Consider the following 17,082-nt stretch of genomic DNA (forward strand, 5'->3'; position numbering starts at 1 on the left):
AATGAGTTTTGGGCCTTTTATAGAAATGCTTGTCCACATGACCTCGTCAACGAGCTACGTCATTTCGTTGACGAGTCAAAGAAGGAGTTTCGTCAACGAACATTTACTCCTCATCAACAAAATTCAGGCCCTAGAACAACCCTCTCGGTAACTTCTCGTCGATGAGACGCGCATCGACGTCGATGATCCCAAAAAGCCTGCTCATTGACGAACGCTCCGCGTTCGTTGACGAGACCTTGCCGTGCCTTAAAATTTTCCTTTCTATCATTTCTCTTATTATTTAATTGCTATAATTTATTGGGTCTTTATACACAGAATCACTGATTTCCTAGCCAATTTCTTTTCATTTTCGGCTCGTCTTTTCAATCAAGTTCTGGAGCACCATCCATGGCGTCCTCTGAATCGAGTGATAAAAAAAATCATATTACTCCATTGAACACTGAAACCAATTCTCCAAATTTATATTTTCTCAATTCAAATGAAAATCCAGGTAATCTCTTGGTTACACAGCCACTACTTGGAATGAAGAATTATCACTCTTGGTCAAGGGCTATGATCTTAGCTCTCACTGCCAAAAAGAAAATAGGTTTCATTAATGGAAAAATTGCTGAGCCAAGTCCAGAATCTCCTCTAGAATCTCCTCTTTATGAATATTGGTTGAGCTGCAACACAATGGTGATTTCATGGATGATCAACTCCATGCATGTTGATGTCTCGAGTAGCATAATGTACTATCAAACTGCTAGAGAAATGTGGCTTGAATTGCAAAAACTTTGTTCACAGGGGAGTGGCCCCAAAATCTACAATGTTCAGAAGGAGATTTCTAATATTTCTCAGAATTAGATGTCAGTCATTGAGTGTTATACAAGATTCAAGAAACTATGGGATCAACTACTAAATTTGGAGCCATTACTAGAGCGTATATGCAGAGCCATCAAAACTTTAAATGTTTCTTATGACAAGACCTATGCTTTGAGGTTTTTGATGGGTTTGAATGAGAATTTTGAGAATAGAAGGACTCAAATTCTGATGCAGGAGCCTTTTCCTTTGATTAGCAAGATTTATGCCTTGGTTCTTCAGGAAGAGTCTCACAAGAATGTAGTACATGGAGGATCTTACATTGCAAATCCCGATTCAGTGGTGATGTATGAAAATTCGAAGGGAAGTAACTTTGGTAATTCTACTTGGAGCAAAGGAAATAATAAAAGGGAGAGACCTTTATGCACTTATTGCAATATGCTTGGACATACAATTGATAAATGTTACAAATTACATGGTTATCCACCAGGATATAAACCTAAAGGAATATCAAGTGCTAATCAGGTTATTTTCAATTCTAGAATAGCACCTGAGAATGTTTCGGTTCAATGTCCTATTTCTAAAGCTCAGTGTGAGAAATTATTAACCTTCCTTAATGCTGGATGTAACTCTGGTAAGAATCAACTTGCAGCCAATGTCAGTACTGGTAATGGATTGGCTAATTTGGTTTCAAGAGTTGCTGATATGTGTTCATTTGCTGGTGTTCCTGCCACTACTGATGTGGCAACCACTACATCTTATCCTCAAAGTCATAACAATTGCCTTGAAACCATGTCCGATATTGTCTCTAATCTTACCTTTAATCCAAATTTGATTCATTCCATTTTTTTAGCCAAACTGGTTAATAGAACCTATCTTAAATCTACTGAGTGGGTTATAGACACAGGTGCTAGTAACCACATGGTGCATTCTATGTCTTGTTTCAACACCATAATTGCTACATTGAATTCTCAAGTGAATTTGCCAAATGGTGAGGTAGCCTTAGTCACACATATTGGGACTGTCAAAATTAATGAAAACCTCATCTTATATAATGTTCTTTGTATTCCATCATTCAGTTTTAATCTCATATCAATTAGTCAACTTGCTAAATCTATTCAATGTTGCCTTATTTTCTTTGGTAACTTGTGTTTCATCTAGGACCTTGCTCATCAGAGCACACTTGGTCTGGGTAAAGAGTGCAATGGTCTATACTTGCTGGAAGATAGCGAGTCAGCCTCTTCTTCTGTTTCAGCTGTTTCTTCTATTAATAAAACTCAGCCACATATATGGCATTTGAGGTTGGGGCATCGTTTAAATGCCAAGCTGAATTTACTCAAGTCAAATAATGTATAGATTTGTGATTCAAATGAAGATTTCTTTTTTGATGTTTGTCCCATTGCCAAACATAAAAGATTACCATTTAATGAAAATTTACATATTTCCAAGAATTGTTTTGATTTGATCCATTATGATTTGTGGGGTCCATTTTCTGTATCTACCATTGATTCTTGCATATATTTTCTCACTATAGTGGATGATTGCTCTAGATGTACATGGGTTTATTTGTTGAAACACAAATCACAAACTCGGTCCATATTAGAACAATTTTGCACTATGGTTGAAACTCAATTTTCTAGGAAAGTAAAGATCATTAGAATTGATCATGGAACTGAATTTATTATGAGTGATTTCTTTGCTAAAAAAGGAATTTTGCATCATTTAAGCTGTGTTGAAACCCCTCAGCCAAATGCAATTGTAGAGAGGAAACATCAACATATTTTAAATGTAGCAAGGTCACTCATGTTTCATTCTCATTTGCCTTTACATCTTTGGGGACATTGTGTGTTAACTGCTATATATCTAATTAATAGAATTCCTAGTACACCTCTTTCTCACAAAACCCCTTATGAGATTCTTTATGATATTCCTCCTTCATATGATCATTTAAGAATTTTTGGCTACCTTTGTTATGCATCTACTCTTGCACATAATAGATCCAAATTTGCAGTAAGCGTTAGGAGGTGTGTATTTCTAGGTTATCCTTTTGGCATAAAAGGTTACAAGGTTTTAGAGTTGTCCACAAATGCAGTTTTCATATCTAGAGATGTGGTTTTTCATGAACACATATTTCCTTTTATTGATGGTAAAGCCCCAGTTTCAGACCCTTTTACTTCAATTCCTGAAGTTGATGGTCTTGCATCTTCCATCTTAGGTAATGGTTTTTTTGTCACTCCTCTTACTATACAAGATGAGTCTATTGCTTGTTCAAATTTTGTTCCTGATCCTATTCCATTTCAGGTTTCTCCTCTCCATTCTGATTCCTTTCCTGCAGTTTTTGATTCTACTACTCCTACAGTTCCCATTTCAGCCACATCTGAACCTGCTTCTACATCAGCTCATGAGCCACCATCAGCATCTATTAGAAGATCATCTTGGCGATCCACTAAACCAGCTTACTTACAGAATTATGCTTGTGCTACCACTTATGCTACTTCTCATCTTTTTGGTGCACCTTGGGATGTGGATGATGGGTTCATTTACTCACACTTGGAGCCTTATTATTAGTCATATTTTTTGGCAGTCAACACATTACCTTAAGAGCCACAATCCTTCTTTCAAGCTGTTAAAGATCCTCGTTGGAGAGCTACAATGGAGAAAGAAATTCAGGCCCTTGAACATAATCATACTTGGGAGTTGACCACTTTACCTCCTGGTAAAACCCCTATTGGGTGTAAGTAGGTGTCCATGATTAAGTTGAATATTGATGGAACAGTGGAAAGATATAAGGCGAGACTTGAGGCTAAGGGGTACACACAAAGGGAAGGCATTGATTTTCTTGAGACCTTCTCTCCTGTTGCTAAGACAGTCCTTGTTTGAGTCCTTCTTGCTTTGGAAGCTGCTAGATGTTGGCCTCTTCACCAATTAGACATTAATAGTGCATTTTTACATGAGGATTTAGATGAAGAAGTGTACATGACATTGCCTCCTGGTTTTCACAGTAAGGGGGGACTTCAGTTGCTTCTTCTTCCTCATATTTAGCTTCTCCTGTTGTTTGCAACCTACTTAAATCTCTTTATGGTTTGAGACAAGCTTCAAGATAATGGTATACAAAACTGTCATACACTATTTAGCAACTTGGTTTTGTTCAGTCAACTGCTGATAATTCTCTCTTTGTTCATGCTGAAGGTTCTTTGTTCATAGCTTTATTGGTTCATGTGGATGACATTGTCATCACATGAAATGATTCCACTTGTGTAGCAACTTTGAAGTTTGTTTTTGATGCTAAATTTGGAATTAAAGATCTTGGCTCGTTTAAGTTCTTCTTAGGACTTGAAATTGCTAGAAGCAAGAGAAGGACAGCGATGAACTTCTATCAAATTCAATGGAATAACAATTGAAACTGTCAAAGGACAGCGATGAACTTCTATCAAATTCAAGCAAGTATAGAAGGCTCATAGGTAAATTGATGTATTTGACATTCAGCAGACTTGATATCACATATGTCGTGAACATGCTAAGTCAATTTTTAGCCAAACAAGAGTCCCTCATATGCAGGCTGCAACGAGAGTATGGCAATATATTAAAGGAACACTTGGACAAGGGATTCTTTTTCCTAGTGATTCAGACTTACAATTAAAAGCATATTGTGACGTTGACTGGGTAGGATGCTCGAATACAAGGAAATCACTTACTGGATATTGTGTTTTTCTTAGAATTGCCTTGATATCATGGAGATCAAAGAAACAATCAATGGTGTCAAGATCATCAGGTGAAGATGAATATAGATCTATGGCAAGCACCACCTGTGAAGTAACTTGAATTTTATTTTTATTAAAAGATTTGCAAGCAAAGCATGAGAAATCAGTTTTGCTTTACTGTGATAACTAGGCAGCATTGCACATAGCTGCAAATCCAGTGTTTCATGAGAGATCAAAACACATAGAAGCAGATTGTCACATTGTTAGAAACAGAGTTTTAGATGGTACAATCAAGAATTTTTATGTTGCATCCAAGAATCAATTAACAGATATTTTTACTAAGGCACTTGGCGTAGACAATTATGTTGGAATGGTTAAAAAGTTGGGATTGATTAATATTTTCACTCATCAAATTCAATATCCAGAGTATATTATGGATGGATCCTGCAGTAAGAGCTTTGCTCTTAAGGGGAAGTGTTAAATTTGACAAGTTAAATATTAATGCTGGTAATATCGGTGCAGTGAAAGGCAAAAATATTATCCAAAAACAGAACATGAGTGATGAGAAATTTGCTAACACGTGGCTTGAAGAGATAAGGCTGTGACGTAACTCTTGTAACCATAAGTAGTTGTAGAGTAAGCTTGTAACCATTTTTCCCTCCCAAAGGTGAAAATCTGTTTTGTATTTGCCAACTCTTGTATATAAACAGTTGGAGTATGTATTCGGTAAGAAGTCATTGTTATTTTTCGTTTTATTCCATGATTCAGTGAAATCAGAGTTTATTTCCAGAGAGTACTCAATTTTACACAGAGATTCCTTCAAAAGTTAAGAAAGAATGGGGAAGTTGAAGGTGTTAGAAGCAAATTTGCGTTTGCAAATGAGGATTTCGGGAAGCCGAGAAGGAAAAGAGAGATGGTTAGAAAGATTGATTATCTGGGTGTTCGTGCAAGCAAGGTGACTGTTCCGAGGCGAGTCAGCATGGTGCAAAGATCAGTGAAAGTGAATCCTGATCGTTAAGCATTAAATGTTGCCATTACCACGAAGGTTGTCTGTATAAGTGTGAATGCTGTCTCATATACTATGAACTCAATTGAGTGTCTGTAGTGAGTACACCTTGATGTGTAGACTTAGGAGGACTGTTTGGTTGTCAAAAAAAAGATGATGGCAATATGTTAATTTGAAAATTTATGAATGATGTTTCATAGAGGTATGATTTTTTAGGAGTGAAGTCTGCAACTCACTTGAAACTGAAGTAGCAATGAGTTTTTTTTTTTTTTTTTCCTTTAGTAATTTATTTTATTTTATTTTTATTGGATAAATTTGTATAGGTAAGAAGGCAGATACAGTAAAATGTGAGCATATTTTTAGGGGCAGTAATAAAAGTTTATGATTCCATAGCATTTTCATACATGTATTTTGTTCTTCAACAATTCCGAGGGATCGGAGTTTCCTGCTTAATCAAATCACATTTTTTCAAATCTTGTTGATAGATTTTTGACCACCATACTTTTTGACTGGCGGAAATACCAACCGTCATAGTTATTGATCAATGTAGTGTGAATATGTTTGAAGTCAATTGAAAATTTGTAGCTCAATGTTATGATTAAGGGAATCATAATCTGAGAGGGAATCATCATATGTAATGATGAATTATTTTGGGTCCAATGTCATGCTAAGCCCATGTTAGAACAACATGGGCAATAGTGTCAAATAAATAGATAAATAAATATACTTACATCGTTCATCCTTTTGTGTGGAGTTAGGGAAGACCCTTTTGTGCGGTTTGGTCAGGTAACTTCTCCTTCACAATCACTACCCTTGACTGATAGAATAAAAGAGACCATTTCTTCTAGATGATGCATTCCTTAGGAGTTAAAGGAGACCCAATTGAGAAAATTGGTCAAACGATTTTGTCTTCTAATTGGAGTCAATGCCAATCAGTGGAATTCAAGGTTTCATTTTGCATTGAAATTTCAATTCTTATGTATGTTTAGAAATATCAATTCTTATCCAGGAAAGGAACAGCACAAAAAGCCAATTGTCAATCCCGTCATCATTTGCTATTTTTTCTCAAAGATTTTCAAGTTTTCTCCAATTTGTGGATAATGCCAAGTGGAAGTTGCCATTTCTTCCTTTCCTGATCCAAATTAAGGGCAACCATGTGCCTTCCCAAACTTGATTTGAATTGTAACTAATTTACTAAAACTAATTTATTTTTGAAAACAGATATTCTGAAAACGAAATGTAACCTAAAAATATCTATTTAAGGCATTCTTAATCTTACACTTATAATTACTATTTTATAATGTATAGCATAGATCAAATTTTCAAATAACATTTTATCTTTAAATTTAAATTTTGTTTAGAAGGTTAGAATCTTATTCACACAGAAGTTTCAAAAAGGACAAAAGAAAAAAAATCTAATTCCTACCTAACCAAAAAATATATAAAAAAACTCTAATTATAAAAAAATGTTACGCCTAACTTTCAATAATTTGTTTATTATTATTATTATTATTATTATTATTATTATTATTATTATTATGCATAACGACAAAGGATGGGTCTTCAACAATTAATCTTTTTAACTTGACTAAGGCAACTTGACTCAAGTGTAATGAATAAATAATTAAATAAGAATAAGATCGAAGAGGAGAGGGAATAAACGACTGCTAGGGGTTTCTTTTCTTACGATAACGTCTACCTCTATGAGAGTTTTTTCATCCTTTTTAGTTGCTGAATGGAGATGCGTGTATATAGGCTACAGTAGGGACCTCTGGGCAAATATGACTAGGGCTTCCCACATAATTAAGAATTCCTAATCCGACCCGAATTCATCCTTAATTACGTTAATTATAATTCATACCACTAAAGAATTATAATTACACTCCCTATCATATTTGAAATTAAATTTTGAGCTCCTATTATTAAATGCTTATTTATCTCTCAACGTAAAGATTACAGATATTTGTCTATTAAATTAAATTACTGACAATTTAATTAATTGACATATTAATTCCCTGAGACCTTCCACTTAACTTATTTGATGTGCCAGATTCAAAATCCACCTGCAGGGTTTGACACAATCAAAACTTATAAGCTTCCTCAAGAAGGTATCATCAATCCCGATACCGGGACGTGAATTCCATTAATAGTTAATGTTCACCATACACATAATGTCATCACCCAACTCACTGAGTATTTTGACCCATAAAGAATCTCACTCTTTTATGAATCAAAGTAATAAACACTATATGCACATGTCTAATAATCATATCAGGATTAAGAGCATAAGCACTCATAATAACCATGATGTATTAATTGTTTTATATAGTCAGTATAAAAACAATTACCCCAAGACGGTCCTGTTCAATACATACTAGCACAAGGAGTTGGAACTGTACCATTCCCAATAGTTAAGACAGACTTATTAAAACCTTGTGCTATAACCCTACCAATGGTGTGTCCAATTTTATTTAAAACTATGAACAATAAACTTATATTCTATAAGAATTGATGATCTAATCTTCTAATGATCTAGTCGTACTCTGCACACTAGATCACCTACTATATAGAATAAAAGACACATGCATAAGCATTAAATAAATGATGTTAGACAAACATTGCTCACAAAGACTCTCATTAAAATTGAATAACTGAAGTTATTAATAACTGCTAAAACCGATTACATAAAGCATGTCTTTCAATATAAATCCCTAACACTCACTTGTATGGCAACTCATTTGTTGGTGGTATTAGACATTCCGAAGGTAGTCCACAAGAAGATGAATTCTATACTCTTAACGTTCTTTTGGGTGAGATAAATGGAAAGACGAAAATGAAGTGGTGCTCGTGGTCTATACTGTGCAAGCCCACTAGTGAGGGTGGATTAGGTGTTTGTGATTTTGATGAAGTTAAAAAATCTCTACATATGAGTTAGTTGTCCTAGATTGGGAGTATTTAGAGTCCAAAGAGGGGGGGGGGGGTGAATGGACTCTTTAGCGTTTTTCGGCTTTCTCTACACAATAAAATGCTTGGCAAGATTTCAAGTAATTATAGGGTGAATGGACTCTTTAGCGTTTTTTAGCTTTCTTTACACAATAAAATGCTTGGCAAGATTTCAAGTAATTATATCATAATATATTGAATTCAAATCAAGCACAAGACAAATAAAATAAAGAGTACAGGGAGATAAAGCTTAACACCAGATTTTTAATGTGGTTCGACACCAAGCTTATGTCCACGTCTTAGTACCAAGTCAAGAATTCCACAATCCACTATGATACTCCTTCATTGGCGGAGCAAGCCTTACAACTCGGGAACAAATCCCTATTGCGCTCACCAAGAACCTTACAACTTGGTTCACAAAGAACCTTTACAAGAAGATGATTGAATACAAATGAAGCTCCTTTAATTTGAACTGATAATAAATATAAAACAAACCTCACACTAAATCTTTCAAAGATTGAATCAAGCACAATTTAAAAAGCAAGAGAGATTGAGCACTTTGAAATGAAGAACTAGAATGCAAGAGTGCCTAGGTTTTGGATTCAAAGAAATCTTTCACTAAATGCTTGTATAAATCATCAAAGCTATGCTAAACAAGTCTATGGACTTGTATTTATAGCCAAAAACCCCTACTAGTTGTTAACTAGTTGTTGGGAGCAATTTCCATAAGAAACCAGCCGTTTTCTAGTCGTTATGGTGCTGGGCACGAGACCAATCGTTGATGAGTTCCCTGCACTTATCGACTAGTCACCTGGGCAGGAAACTTGCGTTGGCTACTAGTTTTACTCGTTGACTAGTGTCAACTAGTCACTCGTCGACGAATCCATTGTTCTCGTTGACGAGTGCCCTAAATAAAAAAAAGTCATCAACATGAAAATTGTGAAAATTTTTCTTAACTTTCCAGAGACACCAAGATCGTTCTTTTTGGACTTTTCCAGCAAAAGTTATACCCCCAAATACCAAAGGGTGTTCAGGAAATTTGATCGGTGCATAACTTAGGTTTTAAACCCAACCAAAAAGCCTTTTAAACACTTAAAACATTCTTGGGCAAAAGTATATGAAATATATTAATTCTAATGAAGATTAATACTTGTCCAAAAGAGTTTTGCTTTAAATATAAGATATGTTGTTTATGAAAACACATTTGAAAGCTTGTTTCGATATCTTGTATGCTTATATGTCCTTTATGAAAATGTACTTGACTTCTTTGAAATTTTAGGACATAAACAATGTTTTGACACAATTGGGACCAAGTATGAAAATGCTTATGAAACCAAGATGTTTAAAACTTGTCCTTTTTGAAAACATGTTTGAGTTTAGGATTCATTTGACAAACTCTTTAAGTTTAACTTTGAAAACCATGAAAGGTGAGTTTGAGGTTATGACTTTAGTGCAATCCTATAAACTCATGTGTCCTAATTATTTATATGCAATAGCTTAACTCTTGCTCATAAATAATGCGGAAACAAAAAGTAAGAGTTACAAAACATGTTCCTACCACACAACCTTTATTACATATAAATCAATAGTGAAGCTTCCTTCGGTTGTGCTTGGATTCATTCGAGTACGTGACATTTAGATCTTTACTACTTCGATCGTCAACTTGGTCCAATCTTTGCCTTTGATCTAGTACTTCATGTACGAGTACCTGTACTAAACATGATCTGCAAAGATAGGAAAACACTAGGAACAACAAGTATGTTAATATCATCAAAACATAATAAACCATGATGGTGTAGCCATCAAGGCTAGCATTCTCCCCTTTTTTGATGATGTCTAACCTATTACCAATTTACTTAATCTTTGCATTTGTATTTATATTTACTATAACTTATTATGCAAAGACAAGTTCACCTAGAACCACTTATGGGTTGTTATCATCAAAACAATACAATTAAACTCACGTAACCTCTATGGCTAACAATATAAAATTTGCATGAAGGCTCATGACTTTAGATAATCTTTGGACAAAATTCTTCTGTGCTAAATATGTGAAACAAGGACATATCTCTATGGTGGTTTCTAAAGACCCGAGTTCTTGATTTTGGAAATCAGTCATGAGGGTTTTACCTCAGGTGACGGAGAACGTGTAGCTGAAGGTAAAGAATGGCAAGGGTTCATTTTGGTTTGATAATTGGTTGGCTAGTGGCCCGCTTTGTTTGCAATTTAACAATATTCAAAACCCTCTGCTTAATATTAAAGATGTGTGGGTGGATGATGCCTGGGATAGACAGCACTTAGTGGAGTTGGTTGGTATTGACAAAGCCAAAGAAGTCATTCAGAATATTGCTTGTGGGAGACCAGGTTAGGATATTCTAATTTGGAAACTCAATGATAAAGGAAGCTTCACGCCGTCAAGTGCATGAGATTTAATTAGAGTCAAAGGGCCACATGTAAGGGATATGGATTGGTTGTGGCACAAACTCTTGCCAAAGAAGGTCAGTATATGTGCTTGGAAAGCTCGTTTTGACTGCTTGCCATTGGATGAGAAAGTTCAATCCTTGGGAATTGCTCTTGCTTCTTGGTGTAACTGTTTCGAGTTGGGGCAAATAGAACCTTTAATCATGTGCTTTGTTCGAGCGAGATTGCTGTGAAGGTTTGGAATTTTGCGAGCTGGGGCAAACATAAACCTTTAAAAGGATGCATTATATGAGCAAGCCTAATAAATTTTTACTAGCCCTGAAAAAAATAAAAAAAATACAATATATATATATATATATATATATATATATATATATATATATATACATATATGGTAGTGACTGAGATTATGAATTTTGAAGTAGATTTAGATGCATATATTTGATAAAATTGTAATACAATATTGCATTCTATTTTGGGTAAGTCTACACAAATCCAAATTAAAAATGTGAATGTCATGTTCTCAAATGTAGGAATTTGAGAAAGGCTAAAACTTATATATATACATATACATAAGATGCTTAATCTATTATTGCGGGAGATTCAAGGCTAAAACTTACATAAATTTTCCATAATAATCAAAGGGAGTTCAAGGAATTTAAAGTTTAAATTTAGACGTATGGATTTGATAAAATTTGAACACAATTTTGTATTACGTTTTGTTTAAATCCACACAAATTCAAATGTCATACTTCCCAATGTTGGAATATAATTTCATTAATTATTACACGAAATTTAAAGATGGAAATTTGATATTAATTCTCTGGTAGCAGTAAGTGTGATAATGGTATGTAGAAAAGTAAAAAGACAAAAGCTCCTACAATATAATTTATTAGTTATTAAGAAAGGTTTGAAAAATTTGCTTAGTGGGGTGTCAAAATGGGGCAATAAAACAAATGTGCTAAGTGGGCTGAAGACATGGGAGAAAGAATGGAAAAGAAAACAGAAGAGTCAAAATGGAGCAATAAAAATTGTTCCGAGTGGGCTGAAGACTGAAGAAAGAATGGATGACAGCGTACGGTACATATATATATATATATATATATATATATATATATATATATTTGTGCCCACTGAATACTTCTGAATCATTGACTAACTATAATTATTTTTGAAAAAAGAAGTCGCAGCAGCTTATGAGCATCTCCAAGTCATATGAGGATGCCTTTGTTTTGTTTTGTTTTGTTTTTTTTTTGTCAGATTTTGGTTGGCTTCACATTGATCATTCTCTGTGGTTTTCTAAAATCAAGTATGTGCCACTGTCCTACTTTTAAATTTTTAGTAAGAACAGATGACTGTTCTTTAGTAAGGATGAATGGTTCGTGAAAATGGGTCATTTTTTTTCTTCCCAAAAAAGAAAAAAAGTTTCCAATATTAACTAATTGAGTCACTTAAATTTAATTAATTTTTAATTTAAAATATTTAAAATTATAGTAATTTTGGGGGGCCAAAGAATGTTCAATTTCCATAAGGAGTAAAGTGTTGTGCAATATGTATTATGGTCCAAGCACAACCTTGACAAGTACACATTAATGTTTGTTTTCATCTTTGCCAAAAAAATCAAACAAATAAAAATATGTAGTTTTCTTGAAGCAATTCTTAGTCTAAAAGATACAATTTGTCCTAATTTCTAGTAAGATAATGTTTGGGAATATAGATTTCAGGGTTTCGATTCAGATTTGTGTGGATTTGAAAGAAGTCAATACAATTTTATACTATATTTTGTTTAAATCTACATAAATCCAAATTCACGGTTTGAAATCCGCGCTCCTAAACGCGCAAATGTTATATTTATAATAGTAACCCATGGTCAAACAAATTGAAATTTGGTCTCAATTTCATATTTTATGTATAACCTTTGTAATTTCAATTAAATCCTTACTATTATCAGTTGAGAATCTTTCTTTTAAGTTTATTGGGTAATAAAAAATTTGAGTGGATGACGGGTGCTTTTATACATACTTCGACTTAAGATTTAATAGTTTAAATTATTAGTTCAAATTAGTGTTCATTCAAGTATATTAAGCCCATTCATAGGACTTTCTAACCCTACCAAGTGTTATGAGGGCTTATGATTTGAATTGAGCACGACCGTGGACTTACATAATTTTCAAGGCATTCACTTGGTTGAGTAATAACTCATTGTTGCAAGGCATTGATCAAGAATGAATTCTGTCAAAGAGGAGTAGTCGGAAAGTTGGTGCTCACATATGTATATTTGTTTATAAAAACTTTTCCAGTCTTAACATTACTCATTAAATTTACTACTGTGACCATCTTGACATAAAAAATTATATAGATGTTTTGACATCACTACAAAAGGAACATTACAAGTTCAATTTACACCCATAAGTCCTATGCAACTATTTTAGTGTCATTGAACTTGGCTTTGCTTCTGTGTAATTTTCTTGTTTGGCGATTTTTTAGGCAATGCCTACTTTGAACTTTTATAATGAGTATTTATTTTTTAAGTAGTTCAAAAATGAAAAGAAAAGAAAAACCATGAACCATACTGTCTGACTGGCGGAAATACATGAGAAGGAAGGAGGTCAAGATGGAGCAATAACACAGAGGTGCTAAGTGGGCGGAAGACTTGGGAGAAAGAATAGAAAAGAAAACAGAGTCAAAATGGAGCAATAAAAACTTTCCAAGCTGGCTGAAGGCCGGAGAAAGAATGGATGACAGAGTAAAGTCGAAATAAAGCAATAAAAAATGTTCCCAGTGGGCTGTACACATTGTGGTGGAATGAATAAGAATAAAAAGCGTAGGCGGGTTTGTGGGAAGCTTCCATTCACCTGTGTAGATAAATAATAGTGTTATTTTCAACCATAATATCTGTCCCCAATTGTGGGGATGGTGATGGAGGAGCTGCATTGCAGCTGATGCGTTTGTGTTTGTGCTTTCTAGAGTCTTGGCTTTTTTCAGACTCCTAGTGTCAAATGGAGGAGATACGAGAAAATTTGCCTAGTATTTAATAACCCTTAAGACAAACACATTGAAGAAGAAAATCATTACTATTGAACCCTGTGGATTTTATAGGAAGGCGAAAAATGCAACAGAAAAATAAAGAAAATATAAATTACAAAATTATACAGTAGAATGTATAATTAAAACTTTGTAGGCACAACATTTGGTTTTTCCTCTGATTAATCCTCCTCTGAGATTCCTTCGAGGGCTGCAGTAGTTTGATCTCTAGCGGAGTGAATCTTGTCCAAGTCTTTACCTCGACGCCAAAGACAATCTTGTAAGAGAAACTTTAATCGCGAAGTTGGACCTTTTTTTTTTGGATGGGGTGCTCTTCTCCCTTTATATATATATATATATATATATATATATATATATATATATATATATATATATATTAAGTTAAGTGGAGCAAGTGGGCTTTTTTGGGGGGGGGGGGGGTTTACCTTGGGTCAAAAAATGACGGCTACCTTGTGGGTAGAGAGAGAGGGGACAGAGAGAAATGACGGAGGGGGAGATGATGGAATTTTTTTTTTTTGACTCTACACCTTTTTTTTTTAGCAAAGTAGATGGCTTTGTCGGGGAAATGGAGGGAGGGAGGGAGAGAGAGAGACTCTTTTTTACTTTTTTCTTTTTCTTTCTTGCTCTACTTCAGGCAATTCGAAGTAGCAATTTTTTCTTTCTTTCTTTCTTACTCTGCTTCAGGCAATCTAGAGTAGCAGCCTTTTTTCTGGATAAGAATTTTTTTCTTCTTCTTGTCTTCTGCTTCCTCTTTGTTCTCTCTCTCTCTCTCTCTCTCTCTCTCTCTCTCTCTCTCTCTCTCTCTCTCTCTCTCTCTCTTTTCTTTACTTGATGCTTGATCTTGGTTTTTTTTTTCTTCTGTCGTGCCCTGACTTAGCAAGAGGCCTGGGTATTTATAGGCGAGATTCGATCTCGCCATCTTCATCTAGGGATGTGGACGCGCAACAAATTTATGCACCGACGACACCATTTTTTCCCTCACTGATGGTGATGTTCTTGACCGGATACTTCAAGTTCGACATCGCTGGCGAACGTCTTTTGCTTCGATGGCGATATTTTTGACAAACAAGATTCAAATCGGGCTATTTTCTCAACTTCGATGGTGGTGCTTTTGGAAAAAATTGTAAATTTGGCGAGCTTCTCAACTTTTGCGGCGGCACTTTTGGAAAAATTCACAGATCTGGTGAGTTTCTCAATTTTGGCGGTGACACTTTTGGCAAAAATCGCAGATCCGCCGAGTTTCTCAATTTTGGCAGCGACACTTTCGGCAAAGTCGCAGATTTGTCGCCAAGTGTTATTTTTCTTGAATTTGGTATTATTTGTTCACATCTTTATATTTTTGTAAGCCTAGAGAGCGTACTTTTGTACATATGTATTCTTTTTTGTCACTTGTACTACTACAAAGTGTATACACACACACACACACACACACACACACACACACACACACACACACACACACACACATATATATATATATATATATATATATATATATACATATTCTTCCATTTTTTTTTCAAAATTTTAGTGTTTACAAATGCCCCCACTTCAAGTCTCGGTGCGGCGCATAACTTGTAACACGATTCGAATCGAGTCTTGAAGTTCTACAGATTCGTTGATCCCTGTGGACAATCTTGACTGGTCGAAGACAAAATGCATAGTAGATTTCTCTGCCCATGCAGTCTTTAGAGAGATTGGTGCTAAGGACGTCAGGATCATGTATTTTTTAGAATAACTCAAGACCTTTGTCTGTATCTCCATCACTTGTGCTTTAAATGTGATTAATATCCCTCTTTGGCCACCACTTGGGTTGGTGGCCTAGCGGCAGGGAGCCTATCGTGCCTCTAAGAGGTCACGTGTTTGAGTTTTCGGCTGTCTGGCTTTGCCTAAGTTGTCTCATGCCTTGGATTTACTTCAGGGGTAAGTGAGGCGCAGCCGACGAGCATCCACCTATGAGGTTGCCATTTTTTACTGCTATAGTAATTTTTTTTAACATCCTTTTAGATAAATTGAGACATATCAAATCTCTTATGTCTTTGTTTAACGGATGTGTGCAGACCCGAGAATGAGGCTTAGGTCAATACCAGCATCGGGTTGAGTGCTTGTAGGGTCACTGCTATAAATTCTTCCCTCTTTTGCTTTATCAAATTATTAGGCTTCAAGCATCCTTTTACTATTGCCTTTTGTGTCATATAGCTTCCTTGTTCTTAGAAGATAAGCTATGTTCAATTAAGTTCTCTTGATTTGAGACCACCAATGACATTTTGTGTTTTGTCAATTATCTCATAAGCTTTTATTTATTTCAACTAGTTCATTATCCTTGTATTGAATTGGATTAAGTAGCTTTCTTAGTTTTTAAAAGGGAACGACTAAACGTAATATCTTTGGAGTCTTTAGTTTGTGAACTAGGCTTTTTTTTTTTATCTAGGTAACCATACTTTCTTGGGTCCGGATGATTTAGAAGAAGTTGATTCTTTTATTCTCCAAACTTGTCTAATTTTCACATATTTCCTCTTTAACGAACATTCGAACTTATTGTGTCCTTTCTTCTTACATAGAAAACATGGAGTGTGAGTATAAACATTAGATGAGGTGTTAGCATAGTCTTTGGAGGCTTTCGTAAAGTACCCCATATAGGGGTTCTTTTTCCTTGTATTTTCAACTCCATTGAACCTTATCCCTTCTTTATTCAAAGACATTCTTTGTGCACTAATCATTCTATCAAAGTTCTCTTTTCCTCTTGTGAAATTGTAAATTATTTTAGCTTGATCCTCATTTTTCTTCTTAAGATCATTGATTCTTGAGTCTAAAGTATTTTTACCCTTTTCTTGCAGCTTTTCTTGTTTTTGAGACATCTTGAAAATTTTATTTTCTAGTTCAGAAATATATAAGTCTTTTTCATTATCCATAGAAGTTTTGGACTTTAAATCTTCTAGTTCTTTTATCACCTTCTCATTCTTGCTTTCTAGTCTATTGATTTTTAAATCTTTTTCTCTTTCAGCAAGTCTTAGAGATTCCAACTCTTTCATTACACCTTCATTCTTGTTTTTCAATGATGTGTATCGTTTAGTCATATTAACTAGAATCTTATGCACCTTGAATAGTTCCTTTTGAAGTTCTTCATAAGAAGGCATACTCTCATCACTAGATTCATTAGATGAATTA

General features: G+C 34.7%; 1 protein-coding gene across 1 annotated transcript; it reads left to right on the top strand.

Annotated features, from left to right (window-relative positions):
• Positions 1–387: 387 nt before the first annotated feature.
• LOC131148174 (uncharacterized) lies at positions 388–843 on the top strand. The gene has a single exon (XM_058097905.1). The coding sequence runs from the start codon at positions 388–390 to the stop codon at positions 841–843; it is 456 nt and encodes a 151-aa protein (XP_057953888.1).
• The last annotated feature ends 16,239 nt before the right edge of the window (positions 844–17,082 follow it).

Source organism: Malania oleifera, chromosome 2 (assembly GCF_029873635.1).
Source record: "Malania oleifera isolate guangnan ecotype guangnan chromosome 2, ASM2987363v1, whole genome shotgun sequence".
NCBI classification, from domain to species: Eukaryota; Viridiplantae; Streptophyta; class Magnoliopsida; order Santalales; family Ximeniaceae; genus Malania; species Malania oleifera.